At 39.7% G+C, this 22,523-nt stretch overlaps 1 protein-coding gene across 5 annotated transcripts in view; it reads right to left on the reverse strand.

Moving 5' to 3' along the window:
- Window positions 1–22,523, reverse strand: part of LOC124148049 (PDF receptor-like) — a 257,692-nt gene that overhangs the window by 11,081 nt on the left and 224,088 nt on the right. For all 5 annotated transcript variants that reach the window (XM_048386698.1, XM_046518981.2, XM_046518982.2 and 2 more), the window contains 8 exons: window positions 19,082–19,189; window positions 18,188–18,351; window positions 15,774–15,877; window positions 15,198–15,363; window positions 12,831–12,987; window positions 3,323–3,383; window positions 2,574–2,643; window positions 1,377–1,462 (listed from right to left, as the gene is read on the reverse strand). In XM_048386698.1, the coding sequence (XP_048242655.1) occupies window positions 1,377–1,462; window positions 2,574–2,643; window positions 3,323–3,383; window positions 12,831–12,987; window positions 15,198–15,363; window positions 15,774–15,877; window positions 18,188–18,351; window positions 19,082–19,189 (916 nt within the window). The remainder of the gene's footprint in view (window positions 1–1,376; window positions 1,463–2,573; window positions 2,644–3,322; window positions 3,384–12,830; window positions 12,988–15,197; window positions 15,364–15,773; window positions 15,878–18,187; window positions 18,352–19,081; window positions 19,190–22,523) is intronic.

The raw sequence follows: 22,523 nt of genomic DNA on the forward strand, positions 1-22,523 counted from the left end.
CAAATTTGTCTAAGACGAAATGGGAAATAAAAATACAATTATCATTATTTTTTTATTATCCTATGATTACACATGGACCCAATGACATAATGACAAGGGATTAGATATTTAAATACAACCCCCGCTTCTTGATGTCTCAGGGCTACACGCATTGTTTGACATTTTGAAAAGGAGGATGAGAAAAACACCACCCCGATCTATGTCTACGACCATTGAGATGAAATGTGCGATACACGACGTTGATATTTACAGAACTGTATCATTAATTATTTCTGTCGTTTTGGTAAATGTCATCTGCTGTTGATAATGGTTGTATTTTATATTGATGATGACGAGGGTGCATTTATATTGTTCTGGAAACGTCAATTTAAATTTAGGAATCATCCTTGAATAAAAGTTAAAGAGTGCGATCTCATACAATTAGATATCCATTTCAGCATATCAACTGAATTTACAATAACTGTATTTGACGAACGATTTATGTCAGACAATATTGATTATTATATCTCCTGTCAATATTCATAATATCTTTCATTCTATTCTGAACGTATTATTAAAGAACTACAAACACACATACATCCAGAGGCACACAGGTACAGACACACTTACACACAATCTGCATACAGAAGCACACAGATACAGACAGACGTCCGCAAACACACACACAAACAAACATGCATACACGGGCAGATATGGAAACATACACACAGATACAGACAGACGTACGCAAACACACACACAAACAAACATGCATACACGGGCAGATATGGAAACATACACACAGATACAGACACACGAACACACCCATAACTATCGGTTTGAATCTGGGAATCGAACCCACCACAGCACAGACACACACACACACAAACACAGACAGACACACCCCCCCCCCCCCCACACACACACACACACACACACACACACACACACAAATAACCTTCAAAGTTACGTAACATACAGTTGATGATGGCATTAGTTTTACTGATTATATATATTGACAAGCAAGTCAAGAATATTTTGGGTAAAACATGATAGTAAGTCTGTGGGCGTTGGAAAAAAATATGGTATCATTCAGCTCTCGTCAGAAAAGTAGGTGTGTGTTTGTGTTAGTGTTAGTGTGTGTTAGTGTTAGTGTTAGTGTTAGTGTTAGTGTGTGTGTGTGTTAGTGTGTGTGTTAGTGTGTGTGTGTGTGTGTGTGTGTGTGTGTGTGTGTGTGTGTGTGTGTGTGTGTGTGTGTGTGTGTGTGTGTGTGTGTGTGTGTGTGTGTGTGTGTGTGTGTGTGTTTGTGTATTACTCGTCTGTGTGAAGTGATCAAAGTAGACTATTCAACGATAATGAAGAATGCTATTCTGAAAACACAACATTGAAATACCAACCGAACTTTGTTTGCTTCATTTGTGTGGCTCTGTCTGAGTTTCATCACCAGCACCCGGATGATGTTTAAAAGGAATAATAAATTGACCTGGAAATAAGGCAGATACAGTTAATCATAATCATAATCATAATAGTACATCTGAACTGCGCCAAAATCCATATTCGCTAGTGGTTAATAAACACATGGTCATGACATAGTCAGAATCGTACAGTAGACTCTGCATTTAGCAGAGATTCCTAAATTATCATGGAAAAGGATTTGTTGCTTTCATTTAAGAATTCAGCTAAACAAGCAAGATTATCTGTCGCAAAATAGCAATGTCTTACGTCGTGAGGGGATTAACCGTTGTGCAGCAGGGATGTATTTGAAAGTGCAACATATTGGTGACATTTCAATAGTCAGCTAAGGTCAGACATGTCCTGCCAGTTAATATGTCAACACCAATATAAAGTGATACTGTCTGTCTACGTGTCTAATTGATCTTTAGTTGGGAAAGCCCATTATCGCTTGCCACACACTATGTGTCAATACAACATATTTGTGATTAAACATTCATAAGAATGCGGTCTTTGTTACTGTAATATCTACCGTGTAATTGACCGGGCCCGTGAAGAATCGGGTTAGAATTGGTGTTCAGAGAGCCATGCTTGTCGTAAAAGGTGACTAACGGGATTGTTTGGTCAGGCTTATTGATTTGTTTATGCATGTCATCGTATCCCAATGGCGTAGATCGATGCTCATGATCTCAATAACTGGATTGTCTCGTCCAGACGTGTTGTTTTACAAAACGTCCTTATATATTGCGGAGTTAAACAACAAACGAAGAAACAAAGCATAGGGCCGGCTCCGTGGCCTTGTGGAAAGAGCGCCTCTCCGGGGTGAGAAGGTTGGTGGTTCGATCGCCTGGCATCGACATACTTAGAGGATGGTACTTGTTGTTACCCTGCCTGGCTCTCGGCATTATGGGGATCATCACTCTGTGTCTGATCATGAGTGGGTATCCATGTTAAAATGTGGCTTGGTATCTCAGTTACCTTGCAATATAAAACCGGCATAAATCCGGACTAGTACAAGCAGCCACAACCACACGTACAAACACGTCCATTAATGCAATAGTGCATCAGTCATAAACGTAACGTTAAAAAGACATTTCGCCTCACATAACCTCTCTTGCATACATACACGTCTATGTACTTACAGCTATTACTGCAACCCTAGGCGCTTCAATGATCCATATTATTTTAAGATAGTAATATGCATACCAGCATCTGAAAAATGCAAGAATCATATAAGGATTATTAGTAATGAACAGGTAATAAATTCAAATGTGATGATGTACTAAAACTCTACCTGACTTTAGCCGATTCATTAAATTTAATTAATTATCCCTTTTGCCAGTACCACGTACATTGTACATTTACACTTATACATAAGTCGGTTAACAGATACATGACAAGAAAAAAAACACACTGTACGACCCAATGCCTCGTTCTTCGAATCTCATGATTTCGACCCTTGGTAACAGTACACATGTACAGTTCTCGCAGTGTGAGAACGCGACCATGCCCCTTATGTTCCCAAGAGACAAAGCTGACTGATTTTCTCTGGTATTCCTACGAGATGACCTGTGCATTGTCGGCACTTAAATGCGAGTCAATGAGCTGCATGATGATATATGATGGTATGAGCTGTTACACTGTACGTTATGACGATATTAACTGTAAACCAGTATGATAATATTGATGAACTCGTAGCAGTATGATAATATCAACTGTTAACCACAATGATGATATTAACTGTTAACTATTGTGATAATATTAACTGTAAGCAGTATGATAATATCAACTGTTAACAGCAATTATGATATTAGCTGTTAACTAATGTGATAATATTAGTAATTAATTTTACTGGTATATAGACGAGCAAATAACCTATATAAATACTTACTTTGCAACATACATCTGTGTCATAGCGACTACCCACGCCACTATCAACAACACAGGAAACCCTGGAATGTAAACAAGCATATATTGATACAATTGACACCGGGAATGTAAACAAGCATATATTGATACATCGACACCGGGAATGTAAACAAGCATATATTGATACAATTGACACCAGGGATGTAAACAAGCATATATTGGTACAATTGACACCAGGAATGTAAACAAGCATATATTGATACAATTGACACCGGGAATGTAAACAAGCATTCATTGATAGATATTACATCCCTAAGAGTAAGTAAGAATATATTAACAAATTAAACATCCCTGTGTGTAAACAAACACATATTGATACATTTTACATCAGGAATTTAAACAAGCACAGTCTTAAATGCAAACAAGTATGTATTGATAGATTATACAAGGTGGAGTATAAACAAGTATGTATTGATAGATTATTCAAGGTGGAGTATAAACAAGTACTGAACAACAAAAGTTCCTGTGACATTGAATACGATTTAATGCAAAATTATGTTTTTTTACCAAATCTGTAACAATTTCGTTTTGCAACACATAAAAGACTCCTGTAAGTGTTCAAATGGTTTAATTTGCTTCACTGACTTCAGAAAATGCGTGAACATGCCAAAATGTCACTTTACAAATCAATAGCGTGTGTGTCCACCTCTGGTTGCGATGCAAGCAGCACATCTTCGTCTCATGGAATGGACCAGGCGTCGCACAAAGTCCTGTGGGATATTGGTGCATAGCTGCTGGAGCATGTTTCGAAGTTCCTGGAGTGCCTGTGGAACACGTGGTTGACGTCGAAGGCGCCGATCCATCTCATCCAACATGTGCTCGATTGATGAGAAATCAGGGGAGCGAGCCGGCCAGGGGATGACATTCAAGTTGTTTTATTGAAGAGAATCCTGAACAAGTCGAGCAATATGAGGCCGGGCGTTGTCATGTTTAAAGGTAATGCCTGGGCCATGACAACGCAAAAACGGTAGAACAACAGGGCCAATGATCTCGTCGCGGTAGCGCTGTCCATTGAAATTTCCCTCAACCGCTATCAAACGGGTCCTCTGTCTTGTTGTAATCCCACCCCATACCATAACGCTGCTGCCCCGAACCGATCTTCTTCCATGACAAAATGATTGACGTAAGGTTCACCTCGACTTCGAATTCGTCCATCGCTGTGGCTGAGGTGAAAACGTGACTCGTCAGTGAACAGAACTTGTCCCCACTGCATGGCCATCCAGCGTAGACGCTGTCTGCACCACTGTACGGTTTGTGAAGATATTCGTCGAAGGCCAGGGATGCTTCTTGCAGTCACTGTTGCTGGCTGGAATCGATTTCGTAGGTGTATTGTTCGAATCCAGTTATCTTGTTGATTATTGGTAACGCGTGGCCTGCCACTCCGAGGATGGTCTCTGACTGCATTCGTCTGTTGCCAACGTTGCCATAAACACCAAATGGTGTTTCTGTGGACGTTAAACATTCTGCTTCAAGCATACCAATGGCTCGCAGACTCGCATTTTCGGACAGGCGTGGCATTTCGTAATGTTGAATAATTGCGTAATTTTTTTTGTTTTTCTGAGTGGTTGTTGTCAGCACGATGCTAAACACTGCATATGGAATCCCGTTAACGCACATGTCTTTATACACATTCTTGGGTACTGAAATGCATGGGGCTTGCATAAAAGTCAACTTTTGCATGGAATGCATGCTTTTCTGTAGCAGTTGCGTTTTAGTGACTTGATTCCATACAAGTATTACAATACTGAAAACCAAACTTTACTTGTTCGAAAAATACACTAAAATATTGTTGTCACATGAACATGTGTTGTTCAGTTTGTGTACTGATAGATTATACAAGGTAGAGTATAAACATGTATGTACTGATAGATTTTACAAGATGGAGTATAAACAAGTATGTTCTGATAGATTATACAAGGTTGAGTATAAACAAGTATGACTGATAGATTATACACTCTTAAATGCAAACAAGTATGTACTGATAGATTATACAAGGTTGAGTATAAACAAATATGTACTCATATATAAATCAGGGTGGAGTATAAACACGTATGTACTGATATATTATACAAGGTGGAGTATAAACATGTATGTACTGATATATTATACAAGGTGGAGTATAAACAAGTATGTACTGATAGATTATACACGATGGAGTATAAACAAGTATGTACGGATAGATGATACACTCTTAAATGCAAACAAGTGTGTACTGATGTATTATACAAGGTGGAGTATAAACAAGTATGTACTGATAGATTATACAAGATGGAGTATAAAGAAGTATGTACTGATAAATTATACAAGGTGGAGTTTAAACAAGTATGTACTGATAGCTTATACAAGGTGAGTATAAACAAGAATGGACTGATAGATTACACAAGGTGGAGTATAAACAAGTGGGTATATATATATATATATATATATATATATATATATATATATATATATATATATATATATATATATATATATATTCTAAACCACGATTTTGTGATAGATATAGATGTGTTACAATATTTGGGCTAAAACCTGATGTCGAAATCGCAGCATGTACACCTCTTATGTCATATTCTATCTACCCCCCCCCCCCCCCCCCCCCCCCTCTCTCTCTCTCTCTCTCTCTCTCTCTCCTTGTAACATATACAAGGGCACTCCGTACTCTTAGGTCATTCAAACTGACAGTTTTCTAAGTAGACTAGCATATAGATGGTAAAAACCCCGATTGTTTTAATCCTGCAGCATTCAATACCTATTATTCAAGTTATTCAACAACTGTAAGCCGTTGTCCTATCCACAGCATTTTTTAATATTATTAACGATGCTACAGGTCACGTAACGCATGTGTTTCTGATGAAAAAAGCCTAGGCACTTGTAATGAATCAATCAGTAACAAGCAAGTCGGAATCAGATAAGAGTATGGATTCCCGAAACAGCAACGGGTACACGTTTGATTGTTTCTAGTCATGCAAGTATGTACATAATTAATTACAATTGCTATTTCAGGCTTGAAAACTACTGCTTGCAATAAAATCGATGACTTATCGAAGAGATAATTGTCACTCATGTTCATTCATTATTGGTGAACCGAAAGTAGAACCCAACTTTGTTTCAGAGTGGATTTTTGTTATCTGGAGTCAACAATCTGCTGTGACTAAACATAAATCTGACCACATCGTGTAGGTGAGGTGAAACAGTGTTCCCCTTTTATAGCAAGGTGCATGCACGCGCGTGTGTGTGGCTGCTTGTACTAGTTCTAACAAACGCGTTTTTCTCGTGCGGACCCACTTGTGTACCATATCGCAGTTGGACATGGATGCCCCACTCAGACATAGTATACAGATGACTACGATCCGATCAGTGTTTGTATTATCGAATTAATGACGACCGCCAGGCAACAACAAGTTCCATCTTTTAACGTATTTTAGTATTATACGGCCAGGGGATAGTTCAGCCGGCTTTCGGCTTTCAGGGCAGACACTTTCGACTACACCATATCGCCACATTAACTACATAAATGCACATCCATTATTCATTAACAGGTGAATTTTAATGCATGTTTAAATTTAAAATTTTCATAACTGAGGTTGTGGGGTAGGCCAGTGGTTAAAGCGTTCGGAAGTCATGGGATCGATTCCCTCCATGGGCACTTGGGAAACATTCCAAGTATCTCCTTTGGCACTGGTCAATTAAAGACACCAAACTCACTCACTCACACACTCACTAAAAAATGTAGTCGGTGGGGTAGCCTAGTAGTTAAACATAAGTTCGTCACGCCGTCGACAGGGTTCGATTCCCAAACAGGACTTTTAGATAAATGTGTAAAGCCTATTTCTGTTGTGTTACCTGCACCCGTTGTGATATGACCGAAATATTGCAAGAAACAGTGTACAGCCCAACTTACTCATTTACAAAAAAAACAATTCTATCTGACTATCATGCAGCTTAAGATTGTATTACGTCCATCTGTTAGTACAGATCTCAACCAATGCAAGGACGGTAGTTTAGTATTAGAGAAACTGGTGGGCTGTGTTTGGAAGGATTTCCGCCGGTAACACCACCTGCCTTAGTTAGGGCAACCTAACCCTAACCCTAACCCTAACCCTTACCCTAACATTCGGAAATATTTGTTATTTTTCGTTTCTTTTTCGAGATACAGAAATCAGATATATGGGTGTGAATGTTTCGTTTACTCGTGCAGAGAATATAATAATTTATATATTATACTGATTAGCTGATAAAAGTTTTCCTGACGCGATGTCATTTGCAGAGAACAAACATTTCCGCTGGAAATAGATCTCTGAGGTACCTCGCATTCGTGACCAACTCGTTATTCCGGGACAAGCCGATTAGCGACTCGTGCCCCTCTCATGGCCATTTTTGATACCGGGTTCCGTCTTAGCGCAAACGGACATACCTAAAACAATTGTCAACTCGCTGCGTAATGGTTCACATATATTTCCCCATATATTATATATTTTTCAGATGCAATCTAAAGCACATCGGGACATGCGGAATTGGGTATATTTTTAGATGCAAGACATATGTAAAATCAAAAATTATTTCTGAGGGATTCTTTGACGAAGAACTTGAAATCATACGCGCATTCTGATTGGTTTGTCGTATTTTCGCACATAACATTCATCAACGGGGGACGAGTCTTCTTGCAGGTTACGGAAAGGGGCGAATGGTGACGAATGAGGTGACTCGTTGTCATTGTAAGCCGGGTCTATATTTGACATGTGGACATACCTAGCACATGACTGTCACGTGACAGCTTGCTTGCAGTCGACAGACACAAACGCCTTATTGGGAGTAAAAGTCACAGAAAACTGGTCACCTGGTAGTCGTATGTGATTATGAAAGGCGATACATCCCTACCTTGACAAAAGCAAGCCATGATCTTTCTTCACAGTCATCATGTTGGAATAATACGTTTTTAATTTTATTTTGTTTATAAAGTCGTTCCAGTACATTGAATATGTAAGAAGAAAAAATCTAAATAAGTCACTACGTATATATGAAAATAACTACGTATGTATAAGACTAACAAAACAATAAACACAGATTAACGTGCGTGTATAGACGGAGAACTGTTCACTGTATGGGGAAAAGGTACCTCCTTCTCCACACTCACAGCCAAGTCCTCTTTGCGATTATGGAGAGTTATCGTATCAGAGTATATAATCTCATTTTAATGAGATACATAATCAGAGCTAGTCCGACATAAACGGTAACATAATACCCTCTTCTACGTCACATGTTCCTTCTCTGGTCAAGAAAAAAGCTCCTCTGTCGTCTTGAGGTCGAGCCTGGGAACTATTGACTATGAACTTTAGTCGGCGAGATGTACTTCAGCCAATTATACAGACAGATAACAGACAAGTTTAAATTAGATGAGACTAATGCGTATTGATGTGTAATAGATAGCGCTGTTACTAGACTCTTCAAAGCTTTTTCAGTTTCGGATTAATTTCCTGTCCCGAAGCATTCTTAGTCGCTGACTACTTCAACCGGATGGTATTTCAATTATTTAAAGAAAGGCACAGTTTCGACATTCACGCTACATTTCCCAAACCCTGACTGATAAGTCGAACAATCGAAAACTGATAACGAACAAGACGTTGAAGTTCGAGATATGATATATAATAGAGGCGGGGGGGTAGCACAGAGGTTAAAGTGGTCGCCCGTCACGCGAAATGCCCTGATTTGATCCCCAACATGGGCACAATGTGTGGAGCCCATTGTCGGTATCCTCCCCCGTGCTGCCACTAGAATATTGCTAATAACGGAATTAAACAATACTTATTCACTAAGTCAAAACAAACGTTTATGTAGATACTTCCCAGAGCAAGAATGTTTCTGGGTTAACAAGACATTTATTGATCTAGTGTTGTACAAGTTTGCATATCCCGGAGGCCTTAATTCAAAAACAATGTTTGCTGTGTTTTGTTGTTTAACGCCTCACCATATTTCAGCTATATGACGCCGGGCTGTATATTATCGAGTCACAACCAGACAATCCAGTGATTGATATCATGAGCAGCGATCTAAGCAATTGGGGTACGATAACATGCATCAACCAAGTCAGCGAGCCTGACCACCCGATCCCGGGAGTCGCATCTTACGACAAGCATAGTTGCCTTTTACAGCAAGCATAGGTTGCTGAAGACCTATTCCACCCCGGATCTTCACGGGTCGCATAGGTTGCTGGGGTATTATATTCCTATCCGGATTCCCAATGGTTTCAAAGCAAAAGTCAATAAGATCGTGACCGGACTGCGAAAGTTTTGCTTGGGTAGGGACTTTTTTATTGTCTAGTTATGCAGAGCTACGATACCCTTCAGGTTTTGACGTTATAAAACCAATGGTAACTGTAGTTTGTCTTGAAATGACCAACGGTAATCTGACATTTGATTGTACCTTATTTGATAAGTGAGTGATTGAGTTAGCTTTTACGCTACTGTTAGCACTATACAAGCAATATCACGGCGGGGAACAGCAGAATTGGGCTTCACATAATGTACCCATATTGAGAAATATAACCCGGTGATTCGGCGTGACGACCATATTTGACAATTTTCAGCATTATGAAATACTGTAAAATAAAAATATTGTATACAGGTATGACTTGAAGAGACAGGGTTGTAAATGTAAAGTCACTTAACCCCAATTGATAACAATTTTGACCTTTTTGGTGATTATAATATGTGATCGTAATATAGATTTGGACCTTTTAACAACGTCTTTAAGGTCACGGAATAGATGTGTCTTGTTATTTCATGTATTAAATGCAAGCCACGCCAGTTAATATAGATTTCGGCATTTTAATTTTCCCCAACGTCAATTCATTTGGATCGTGACCTTTGTGATTACCCAGCCACGTCGTTTTCTCCAGATTTTGACAATTTCGCAATTATCTCAACATCAGTTGGTATTGATTTGGCTGGTGTAACATCTTCCCAAAGCCAATGCATCTGGATATGACCCGTTAATAAATACCCGAAACGTAAACAAATTTAGCTTTTGTTAATTTCATAATGTCACAAGCGTTATTTATTCAAATCCTTTCACACTGTTCACAACGTCAGTCAAAAGGTATATTTTTCATACATACATATCAAAAATATGTAAAAATGATAAAACGGAGTTCTAAAAGAACTGGAACGTTTAAAATTAAATACATTCATACTATAAATATTTGATTGTAATGCACCGTTTTGGTGTATCGATGCTTCACCTGGAAACAGGTGCTTCCTGCATCTTAAAACCACCAATCAATAGACTCGTAGCACGATTTCAAGATGCAATTAACTCTAACCGAAATATGACACCTGTTTAATTATGAATATCCTGTCAAAACATAAAGAAAACCACATATACCAAATTATCTCAAGGTCAATATGAAGGACTACCGAGATATGTCATGTAATCCATATAATGTCTGCTTCTGAAGATGAAAGGCTTGACGAAGATTGGATCGATGCGTTCTCTGCAACTGCTGTTAAACGGCATATAACGTGTACGTAGTTAACCTGCATCTTCAGCCTCACTTACATGTTAAGGAAGTGTCTATAACACTTCATATTGTTTATTAAAATCATAATCCATCAAAAGCAGCACGTGCAGCACGTTCACAGTAATTATTCTTTTGTCAGCATAGAATGCTGACCGGATTACTCTTTTACAAAAAAAAAAATCTAGAATAATCAACTTATCGGTTTTCAAGTTTGAAATTTTGTACAATATCATGATTTAAAACAATAATTAAGAAAAAATCAGCGTTTTATAATGCATCCCTGTTTCAGCCTTGTAAAAAATATAATGGTGGATTCAATTTGTATTTGTATCGATATCGGGAAATGGTGTTTGATACTGCTGTTTGTTTAGGACATTTGGAATACTATTTGACTTATGCTTATGCATTTGAGAATAATGAGATATTATTAGGCTTTTTTAATAGGAATTATCAATTATTTTTTCTAATAAAAAAATGCATTTTGAGAAATTGTGATAAGGGCTTTTATGTGCTTGAAGGCATGAAATATGAAACTGAGTGAAACAACGTACACATGCTTGATGGTCTAATTTCACTTTCAGACGAAGTTTTTTAAATGGCGTATAGTCAACGTCATTATTTAGGGGTCACGCTGAAAATAAGAGATACAAGTATTATGAGAAACTTGCAATTTTAATTGCAGTTCAGGGGGGTGGGGGTTAAAGCGTTTGCTCGTCACGCCGTAGGCCCGGGTTCGATTCCCAACATGAGTACAATGTGTGAAGCCCATTTGTCCCGCCGTGTATTGCTGGAATATTGCTAAAAGATGCGTAAAAGCCAACTCCCTGACTCACTTATTACACTATTCATATTTTTTGAGTGGACATTTAATATAACAGCTTTTACCTGGTAAAACATCAGAATAGAATGCCTTAGTATCTGAATATCAGAGGCGGATCCCGGATTTTGAAAAAAAGGATGTCAGCGAAATAATTTCATAATACGAAATGATTTGGCCGAGGGAACAGTTAACGTTTCATGTGTCTGACAAAAGGGGGATGCGAACCACCTGCACTAACATAATCACATATTTAAAAAAATACATAAAAGTTTTAATGAATAAATGTTTACTCCCATATCGTAGTGCTCATTAGCTTATAAATACACGACGGAATCTAAATCGGATATAGTATAAACCAATCTTGTGTTTCTCCGTCAAGCTGAAGATAAGTGTTCAGTTCCCTGCATCCCCAGTAGTACAGTGGATAGAGCGTCTGCCCTCTGAGCGGATGGTTCGTGGTTCGATCCACGATCATCAAAGACATTTAAAGATATGGTACTTGTTGTTACTCTGCCTAACACTCGGCATGAAGGGGCTAAAACAAGGACTGGTTAGCAAAAAGTCGATATACTGTGTCTGAGAGGGTGAACATCTTAAACTGTGACATGGTACTGTATCTCAGCAGGCTAGCACGAAAAAGTCTGCCTAAGTCCAAACAAGTACAATTATCTTGAACGCGACGTTAAATCCCATTTCACCTCTCTCTGTGATATGGGGTCACGGGTGGCCCAGTCGTCTAAGGCGCCGCGATTCGCTGTGCAGAGTTGCGTCCCTTGGGCACGCCAGAAACCTATAATTTTTGGTTCGAATCCCGGTTCGGCCCAATTATGTTTCTAGGTTTGTCAGCACCATACCCGTGCTCATGGGTTTCACCGAAGTGGTAAACGTCTAAGACCTGCATCACTTCGGGCTTTCCTCCCACATTAAGCTGAAACGCCGCGATATAACTGTATTACTGTTAAAAGTGGCGTTAAACCCAACTCACTCACTCACTGTGATATGATGGGAAATTGCAAAAGGTGGTGTTTTGCTGTACTCATCAACCTATTCACTTTGTGTGTCATTGTGATCCGTGATGTTTTTCACAAAAATACTCGTCCAGACTGTTTACGAAATAGCAATTAAACTCACCCCATCCTATGGCGTAGAAAACAGCATAATTCGGCTTCCCGGAAAACACCGAGACGGCGATCATGTTGTGCAAATAGAGACCCTCGACGAACATCCACATGAATTTGACAGTTTTAGTATATTCCAAGATTGCGTACAGGATTTCACAAAACACCGGCTGAAAGGAAAAGAAAAAGATATATCGATTAACTTGTTGTTCGGCGCTATTTTAGTCCCATGGAATAAAAAGTTGTTGGCGACGACCCGCTGTTAAGACAAAATGGTTATATGTTATCATATATAGTTTACTGTGACTTGTAAATGTGTATGTGGTGGTGTTTGCATTGTTATGTTGGTTGTGTTACATTAACCTTCACTTTTAAGTTTATAATGGTTCTTGAACATACACTGTAAATAAATGTGTGAAAGTAATCTACACATGCTTGACATGTTAACTCAAAACGTTTAGGATTAGGATTTGTGTGTTTTGACGATAAACACAAGAAATTTGCTCAGATCTCAACATACCAATAATACATAGATTATATTTTTAACATTGTATCCTAAAGATGTTTCAACCTTTTATCATGTTAAGATTTTAAACACACTAAGCTTCGAAATATAAATATGTAAGTCTTGTTAGCACAATTCCGAACATGTTTAAGATATAAACATGCTTGGCCTCTAAATGGGGTTGAATACGGGATAATGAACCTATTAATGTTTGTTTTAAAAGCTAAACACATTATTTCAATTTTTCTTTTATACTTTTTTTTCCGAATGAACTTTACTTTTCATATGACTATACTAGAACGAGTCCCCAAGGCCGTAACACGTTATATCAATTTTTATAATGTCCCGATAATTACAAAATGAGTAAGATTATCTGAAAGATTAACGTCAACGCGCCAGAGAATAATAAGTCTTGGCCATCCGCCGAAAGAGTGAGTGAGTGAGTGAGTTGGGTTTAACGCCACTTTTAACGGTAATCCAGTTATATCTCGGCGTTTTTCATGCCCCTGCCCAAATATTTATTTTGTTGTTGATTTAGCAAAATTTACAAAAGCTATTGCGCTTGTGGTGACACACTCGGGGACTTCAGTCCAAGACCAAAAGCATCGACCCAATTTATGTAAGTGTACAACGTTAAGGCCAGCAATAACCAGTCTCGAATATCGGAAAAATACAAAGAAAACAAATATAACTTTTCTGTAAAATTCAATAATTAAGTTTGGAGTTCTTCTTTCGAGAAAACGCATCTGTTCGGCTGTATCTCGTTTCTTACTCGTGCTTTCGACCATTAACCAGTAAGGGATTACATGTCACGTAATTAACAGTCTCTGAAACAGGATAAGGGCAGCAACGTCGTTAGTCACGGGACGTGACAGGCTAGCAACTTGATGGTTCGGCTTACATTAGGAAAATGACTCACCTCAGTTCAACACGAAAGCATGCCGGGTATTTGAGACATGTCTGAAGATGACAAGGTAATCCTTAAGTAAGGTCAATAGCGTTCCTTGAATCGTTATGATTATTACATATTCAGACTATCGAATCGTTGGCACATAATAGTGTCCCTTATAAAAAAGAACAGTAATTGTTCGTGGACGGGACACGAAGTATTTTTAATGTAACTCAATTTCGGATAAACTCGCTCATTCATTTTAGGATATAATATTTTATTTTAGCCCGAAATTTGTTAAACTTAATTTCCTTCTCACGAGAGAAGTTTCTGAATTTTTTTCTCGAACACCTGGAGTCATAAATAAATTTAATAAATAAAAAAACATACAAGTACATGTCAAGGTTCTGGGATGTTAATGAGGGGTCTATATTTTAATATCTACTAGCTTTGTGTAGTTGTTTTGTCTGATGGACTTTGACAGTGTCTGTCAGTTAGTCAACAGTCAATTTCTGCAAATTTTATGAAAGGCGGGTGCTACCGGTAGGGCAGGACATGCTTACCCTTTTCGCGAACACCTGGTGTCGTCACTGAATTTCAGTGGTCCATATTTTACCCTTTACGCCAAATGGAATCTGTTTTGACAGAAAATCTAGGATTGTTATGCGGATTGGATTGGATATTCGGGGATTTAACGTGCGCTTTCCGCATGTAATAAATTACACTTTAGCGTATCTCGCACACGGGGTATTGTTTTGCTCTTGCATTGACAATTTATATTTAAAGTTTGACCGGTTATTGATCTTCACTAATAGTGGTGAGGACGGGTCGGCAGGGGTCAGGACGGGTCAGGAGGGCCTGACCCCCTCGCCACCCTTACATCCGGCAACACATCGATAGAGTAGGTATGATTGTGACAGCTCTGTGTCAATGTGCCATCCCCACCGGAAATATAGCCTTGAACCATGCAGAGTTAAGGAACTTACTGTGTCATAGATGGCGCCACTACTTCCGCTGGCAGCGCCGGCCACTTCCCCGCCCGCTGTTCTCGCTATGTACTGGTCGATGTATAGGATGAGCATGATGGAGATCTGGACAATGATGGCCACGAACAGATTCTTGTGGATGCGCGTCCGATGGCATTTCAAGTTCCTGTTAATGAAAACGTTTAACACTCCAGACGACATAAAAAGGGACAAATATTACTTCTAATGTAATTTACTGTGCAGCTGTACTAGATAAACCAATAAAATACATATCAATATATAGAAAACCCGAATGTGATGTTTATAAATTGCCTTGAATGGATTCTTTGCTGTACAGGCACCTAGAAATAGTATCTACATCATCAATGGTTGTCATCGAACGCTGATTCCTAGCGCCAAATAACTGTTATAAATGTTTTCTACACAATTTCCAAATTGGAAGTTATAACACGGGTGTACAGAATTGGAACTCATGATTGCTACGTGGTTAGGTTACGTTTTACTTTAGGTCAGCTTAAGGACATCGCTCGATGGCTTCTTTTAAGGACATTGCTAATGGACATTGTGTATACATACCTGAAATAGCTGAATATAATGAGGGACACTATAGTTACAACCAGGGAGAGACACAAGCCAATTATTTCCATGGTCCTGGCACTTGAGACGATGTCTCTGAGTACCTGAAACAGGACAGTGAGACAGTGAGACAGTGAGTCAGTGAGTCAGTGAGTTAGTGAAACTGAGTCAGTGAGTCAGTGAAACTGAGTCAGTGAGTCAGTGAAACTGAGTCAGTGAGTCAGTGAGACAGTGAGTTAGTGAGTCAGTGAGTCAGTGAGTCAGTGAAACTGAGTCAGTGAGTTAGTGAGACAGTGAGTCAGTGAGTCAGTGAGTTAGTGAGTCAGTGAGTCAGTGAGTCAGTGAGTCAGTGAGTTAGTGAGTCAGTGAGATAGTGAGACAGTGAGTCAGTGAGACAGTGAGAAAGTGAGTCAGTGAGACAGTGAGTCAGTGAGACAGTGAGTCAGTGAGTTAGTGAGTCAGTGAGTCAGCGAGTCAGTGAGACAGTGAGACAGTGAGACAGTGAGTTAGTGAGTTAGTGAGTTAGTGAGTTAGTGAGACAGTGAGTCAGTTAGTTAGTGAGACAGTGAGTTAGTGAGTCAGTGAGACAGTGAGTCAGTGAGACAGTGAGACAGTGAGTCAGTGAGTCAGTGAGACAGTGAGACAGTGAGTCAGTGAGGCAGTGAGTCAGTGAGACAGTGAGTTAGTGAGTCAGTGAGTCAGTGAGTCAGACAGTAAGACAGTGAGTTAGTGAGTCAGTGAGACGGTGAGTCAGTGAGTCAGTGAAACAGTGAGTCAGTGAGACAGTGAGTAAGTGAGACAGTGAGTCAGTGAGACAGTGAGTCAGTGAGACAGTGAGTTAGTGAGACAGTGAGTCAGTGAGACAGTGAGTTAGTGAGACAGTGAGTCAGTGAGTCAGTGAGTTAGTGGGACAGTGAGACAGTGAGTCAGTGAGTCAGTGAGACAGTGAGTCAGTGAAACAGTGAGTCAGTGAGTCAGTGAGACAGTGAGTCAGTGAGACAGTGAGACAGTAAGACCGTGAGTCAGTGAGACAGTGAGTCAGTGAGACAGTGATCATGAGTCAGTGAGGTGGGTTTGACGACTCGTGTTTGGTGACAGACCATTTAATATCATGGTAGTGGATTGGCGATTTCTGTTTGAATATGAAGATATCTCTCCGTTTCAAAACACACAGTCTCTGTTCTGTGAAAGGAGGTCCCAGAAGCGTTTAAAACCATCAATATATTATTTTCAAGACTTCGTTATTGTTTCGTTGAAGAAGATTTGCCTGTCATGGCATCGGCCACCTGGTATCATCCTTATTTGATAATGATTCATACAAATACAATCATGGTACAGTCGGAATCGTACGATCGACTCTGCTTTAGACCCGTGAAGATCCGTGTTAGAATAGGGCTCCAGCAACCCATGCTTGCTGTAAAAAGCGACTATGCTTGTCGTGAGAGGCGACTAACGGAATCGGGTGGTCAGGCTCGCTGACTTGGATCAACCATGTAATCGATCCCAAATGCGTGGATCGATGCCCATGATGTTAATCACTGGATTGTCTGGCCCAGACTCGATTATTTCCAGACCGCCGTCATACAGCTGGAATATTGCTGAGTGCGACGTTCAACAACAAACAAACAAACAAACAATGCTGTAAGCAGAGATTTCTTGTGGCTTTGGAAAAGGTTTTGTTGGATTTATTAAACACTTGCTTCGATACCAAACATATTCTGAAATACATATTTACAGTATTTCTACAGACCAACGCAAACTAAAATGATGACGTTTAATGGATTTTTCAATACACTACTGTTAAAACGAAGTTCCCTCTATTCCGGTGAAATTTTTCATATTAAATGTGTTTCTCTTAAAGAAACATGCAACTTTAGGGATAGAACTTCAGGTTTGCCTATAGCGACGGGTCGATGTAAATCCTTACACCGTTAACAAGCTGGAGTGAAGTTGTACGCATTCCTACTTCCTCACAAACCTCTAGGATGCCGATCACACATGTGTTTTTCTTTTTGTCTGAGACCGCCTCCGTGGTCTAGTGGAAGAGCGTCCGCCCGGAGAGCGGAAGGTCAGCGGTTCTATCCCCGGCCGCGTCATACCAAAAGACGTTAAAAGATGGTACTTGTTGTTACCATGTCTGGCGCTCGGCATTAAGGGGCTAAAACAAGGACTGGTCGGCTCGGAGTCAGTATACTGTGTCTGAGTGGGGTATTCATGTTAAACTGCGGCATGGTATTTCAGTGAGCTAGCACTATAAATCGGCATCAGTCCGGACTAGTACAAGCAGCCACACAAACACATACACATACATGCACGTCGCTATATAAGTGCAATAATCTTGGACGCGACGTTAAACCCCATTTCACCTCACCTCACCTCTTTTTGTCTGATGGCTTAATCATTGGTGTATTTACCTGTTTTTGCTGTGGTGTTTTATTCATGTAGAAACGCTTGTATATCTCCAATGCCTGTTGGGTATAGCAGTCGATGTAGTTGGTGTAACCTTGGGGGACACTGTAGTCCCCGGGAATCTTCCCCTCCCACCGGCCATTCGGTCCACATTTCCGGGTGGCGAAATCTAGGACAAAACAAAGGTCAATGTGAAGGTCAATGTGAAGAATAATCGACGCGATAGTTAACAGTGGGGGGTGGGGTGGGGTGTGTGTGTGTGTGGGTGTGGGGGTTGGGGGGTGGGTGTGGGGGTGGTGGGGGATGGAGGGTGGGGTAGGCAATGGGAAGGTAAGTGGAAGTAGCAAGGTGAAAGTCAAACTGAAGATTAATGTGAAGGTTTGCAAAAGTTTCCGGATTAATATTTTAGATATAAAACAGAAGGTTTTGCAGTAAAATATTAACACACTTCTTAGACTTGCTGCTGTTCGCGCGGACAAGATATTCAGCATAATATGTGAACGTGATTGGATTCGAGTTATGTTTATGTGTTTGTGTGAGGGTGTGTGTGACTGTATAAGTAATTTGTCGTGCATTCACTGTGATTCAGTCATGTTTGTATTTTGCTCCACTGAACAATATGCCACAGATATAAATAAAATAATCAGTCTGTCTAATAATGTACAACTCAACAGATTCAACCACACGAACCAAACTACATGAACTGACATATAGGAAATGTCACCTATTTCTAAAAGCGACAGTTTATAAAAATTATAACATTGTCAAGCATATTTCTTGTGTTTTTTAATAAAAAAAACTATATAGAAAAGAGAAAACAAACGTTTAAAGAAGGCAACTCGCCACCGCGGATGTGTGGTTATACAAGTTCCTTTTTAACGAGGTTCCGTTGTACTTACTTGAAGGTACCAGTCCGGGCAGAGGGGGGCAGTTCATGCGAACTGCGGTGCCAGCCTTGGCGGCCTTCCAGCACAGAACCTTGTCCCATGTTCCATTACAGTACAAACCTGATAAAACATAATGACAGTGAATAAATCCCCAATCTAGTATGTATTTATTTTGTTTTTTCGCATGTTTGTTGTTTAACGCCACATGCAGCACAATTTGAGCCTTGTGTAGAAAAACCAGTGATCGATATAATGATCAACGTCAAACTCCGTCGGGGGCGTTGACAAAAACTCCGGGCCTGAGAACCCGATCGTTTAGTTGCCTCTTATTTCCAGAATATGTTGGGGTGGAATTGGATTTTTTTTTTACACTGAAGGGGTGGTCGGGTAGCCGAGTGGTGAAAGCGTTCGCTCGTCACGCCGAAGACCCGGGTTCAATACCAAACATGGGTACATTGTGTGAAGCCCATTTCTGGCGATATCCACACGGAGGTTTACAATACGCCTGCGCACCCATGAGCAGATGCTGCTACTGCAGTACTGCTATACTCAGCATAAAATCCCACCCTCTTCATACTACCGCTCAGAGATAGACATCGAGTTGCACCAAAAGGCTAGAAGACCTCAAGTAACACGTGGCCTTCATACGTCAAAATGAAAATTATGTTCTGTGTCAGTTCAACATCTTGATTGAACGTATCCTGTCAAACAAACCATTTATTTGAGCAAGCAAATTAAGTGAACTGTGTTTTTGTCATACAAAACTACACAATGAGCGCTTGATGTCAACCTTTAGAATTAAAGGCTTGGGAAGCCAAGTCGCCTTAAGCTCCAGATGTCTATGTGCAGATCTGCGTCCCTTAATCACACGATCATCCTACATGTACAAATGTGGGTTCGAACCCCAGATTCCTGATTTGTGAGCACCATAGCAGTGCTTGTGAGTTTCACCAAAAGCATTCTTACATGATCAAACCGACACACCGTGATTTTACTGAATGATTATTCCTTGTGGCGTTAAACCACACTCACTCACTATTGCAAGAATGCCTAACAAACATATCTTTTCAATATTTCAACCAAAACACATCACCGAAAGCGCTACGTTGAGCAATAATAATATGGATTGAGCAGAAATATTTCAGAAGACGATCAGGGTCAACTTTTATATGACAACAGTCGGGCCGTTGTAACCTTTGAGACGGCGAGACCAAGCTACATGTACTCGCTATAACTTGTATAATGTTCATGTTATAACATTCTTGTCATCTCTGGCCTTGACCATGAAGCATGTCCTTGACATATAGTATAAGTGTGTTATATACCACGCAGAAGAGTTCATTGCGTTTTAATGTGTTCCAGTCGTATAATTGTTCAAACATGAGTTATCAATGTCAACATCGCCTGCAGTGCTAATTGATGGCATCGAAGAACGCCATTATAAAAAAAACCCAAATCCCGTGCCATACTTAAGAAACCTTAGAATCTCACGATATGTAACAATGGTTGCTCTTCGATGCTTGGTACTAATAACACAGCAGTGAGAGTCTCCAGACTGTCATATTGACAATTGGGATTATAATTGGAACCTTCTGCTCCAAGTGGGTGAACGGGTGCCCCAGTTTTCTAATGCCCCGCGATTCGCTGTGCAGAGTAACGTCCCTTAGGCACGTCAGAAACCTACGATCGTGGGTTCGAATCCCGGTTCGCCCCGATTATGTTTCTAGGTTTGTCAGCACCATACCAGTGCTCGTGGGTTTCACCAAAATGGTAAACGTCCAAGGCATGAATCACTTCGGGCTTTCCTCGCTTAGCTGATATGTGATATAACTGGAATATTGTTCAAAATGGTCTTCAGCTCACTCACTCATTCACCCATCCATCCCACCATCCTCTCACTCACTCACTCACTCACTCACTCTGCTTCATGTTCATCGCTGTGTCATATTATATGAACACACATTGCATCAACGCAAACCAGGCTATACAAGCGTGGAACGACATATCATTCTTATATAATTACCATCCTTTGATGCCAGCAATTATGCTTGAACCAGGTTTTATGGAGTTTGAATTTTGTTTGAACATCTATGACAAAATTGGAATGAATAAGACAATGCCTCGGGACTAAATCAAATTAATTGGATGTACAGGAAGAGACTTAGTGTTTTTCACAATTTGTACGCCACTAAGTCTTATACAACGTCATAACTGTTTTGTTTGTTTGAAGCCACGTGTTTAAAGCCACGCTCAGTAATATTCCACCTGTATGAACCCGGTCTGTAAATAATAGTCTGGATTTATTGACATCCTATATGACGTTTCTAGATGACGTCATAGTTCAAATTTGACCTCATTTTCTACAATACCTCAATCAAGTTTCTCATAACAAATATTCTTCGATATTCTGACGAACGTATTTCGCAAAGATGGAATGGTATTGACAAAATGAGTTTTAGTACATACTCTTATATAATCACTAGGGTAAGATGGGACCACTTTAATATTAGGGGCAACGTTTAGGACATTTAACCAAGACGGTAACATGTAAATGCAGTCGAGAATGATGAGGTCGTCTTTCGTTAAATTCAAATAAATGGTGTCATATGACATGGATCATTGACATAATATAGTTACATTTATACTTCTTTAGCCTCCTCTATATTCTGAACAGATACGAGAATGAAATTCAAATAGATTGACTAATATTATATTTTGTAAATCGAAATACTACTGCTGCAGCATTAATGATAGTCATATGTCCATATACACTACTGCTCACAAATAATTACCTCTTTTTCGCGATATAGTTTCATGTAACATACGTGTGCGGAGTTATCAGTCTAAGTTTTCGGAATCAACGCGGGATATTTAATTGGCAAATGAAAACAAACGCCTGAAGAATTAACGCGGTAGGTTGCGGAGGTACCGTATCGTACAGATATACTGTCGAATATATCGCGAAGATTACCAACAAAAGTAAGCACTTGAGAGCAGTACTGTAGATGTACGTGTCAACAAAATGTACGTACAATTTGTCACAAAATACATCGACCTTGTCACGGGATGATTGTAAGGATTTCACTAATGCTGTGCAGGCTATGCTCGCATATGCTGGTTCAGTACCGGTCTTGATTTTGAATTTATTAGAGTTTCCATCTATTAAATTACACTTTCGAATTGTAAATGGTGAGGTCAAACGTGTTGATATATCTTTCTATCCATCAATCCACCTACGCACGCACGCACGCACCGACGCACATACGCACGCATCCACACACGCACCCACATACATACATCATGGAGTTGTCTATAAAGAAAGTATTAAGAGTTGTGAATTTGTTTTCCACCGACTCTTCGGAGTTTAATTTCGTTGGCATTGGTATATACATAAATGAAGCATCATTCGATATTGTAAGAAAAATCTCTTCTTGCAATTGACCCAAAGCAATAA

This window comes from Haliotis rufescens, unplaced genomic scaffold (genome assembly GCF_023055435.1).
Source record: "Haliotis rufescens isolate VD_foot unplaced genomic scaffold, xgHalRufe1.0.p SCAF_10, whole genome shotgun sequence".
NCBI classification, from domain to species: Eukaryota; Metazoa; Mollusca; class Gastropoda; order Lepetellida; family Haliotidae; genus Haliotis; species Haliotis rufescens.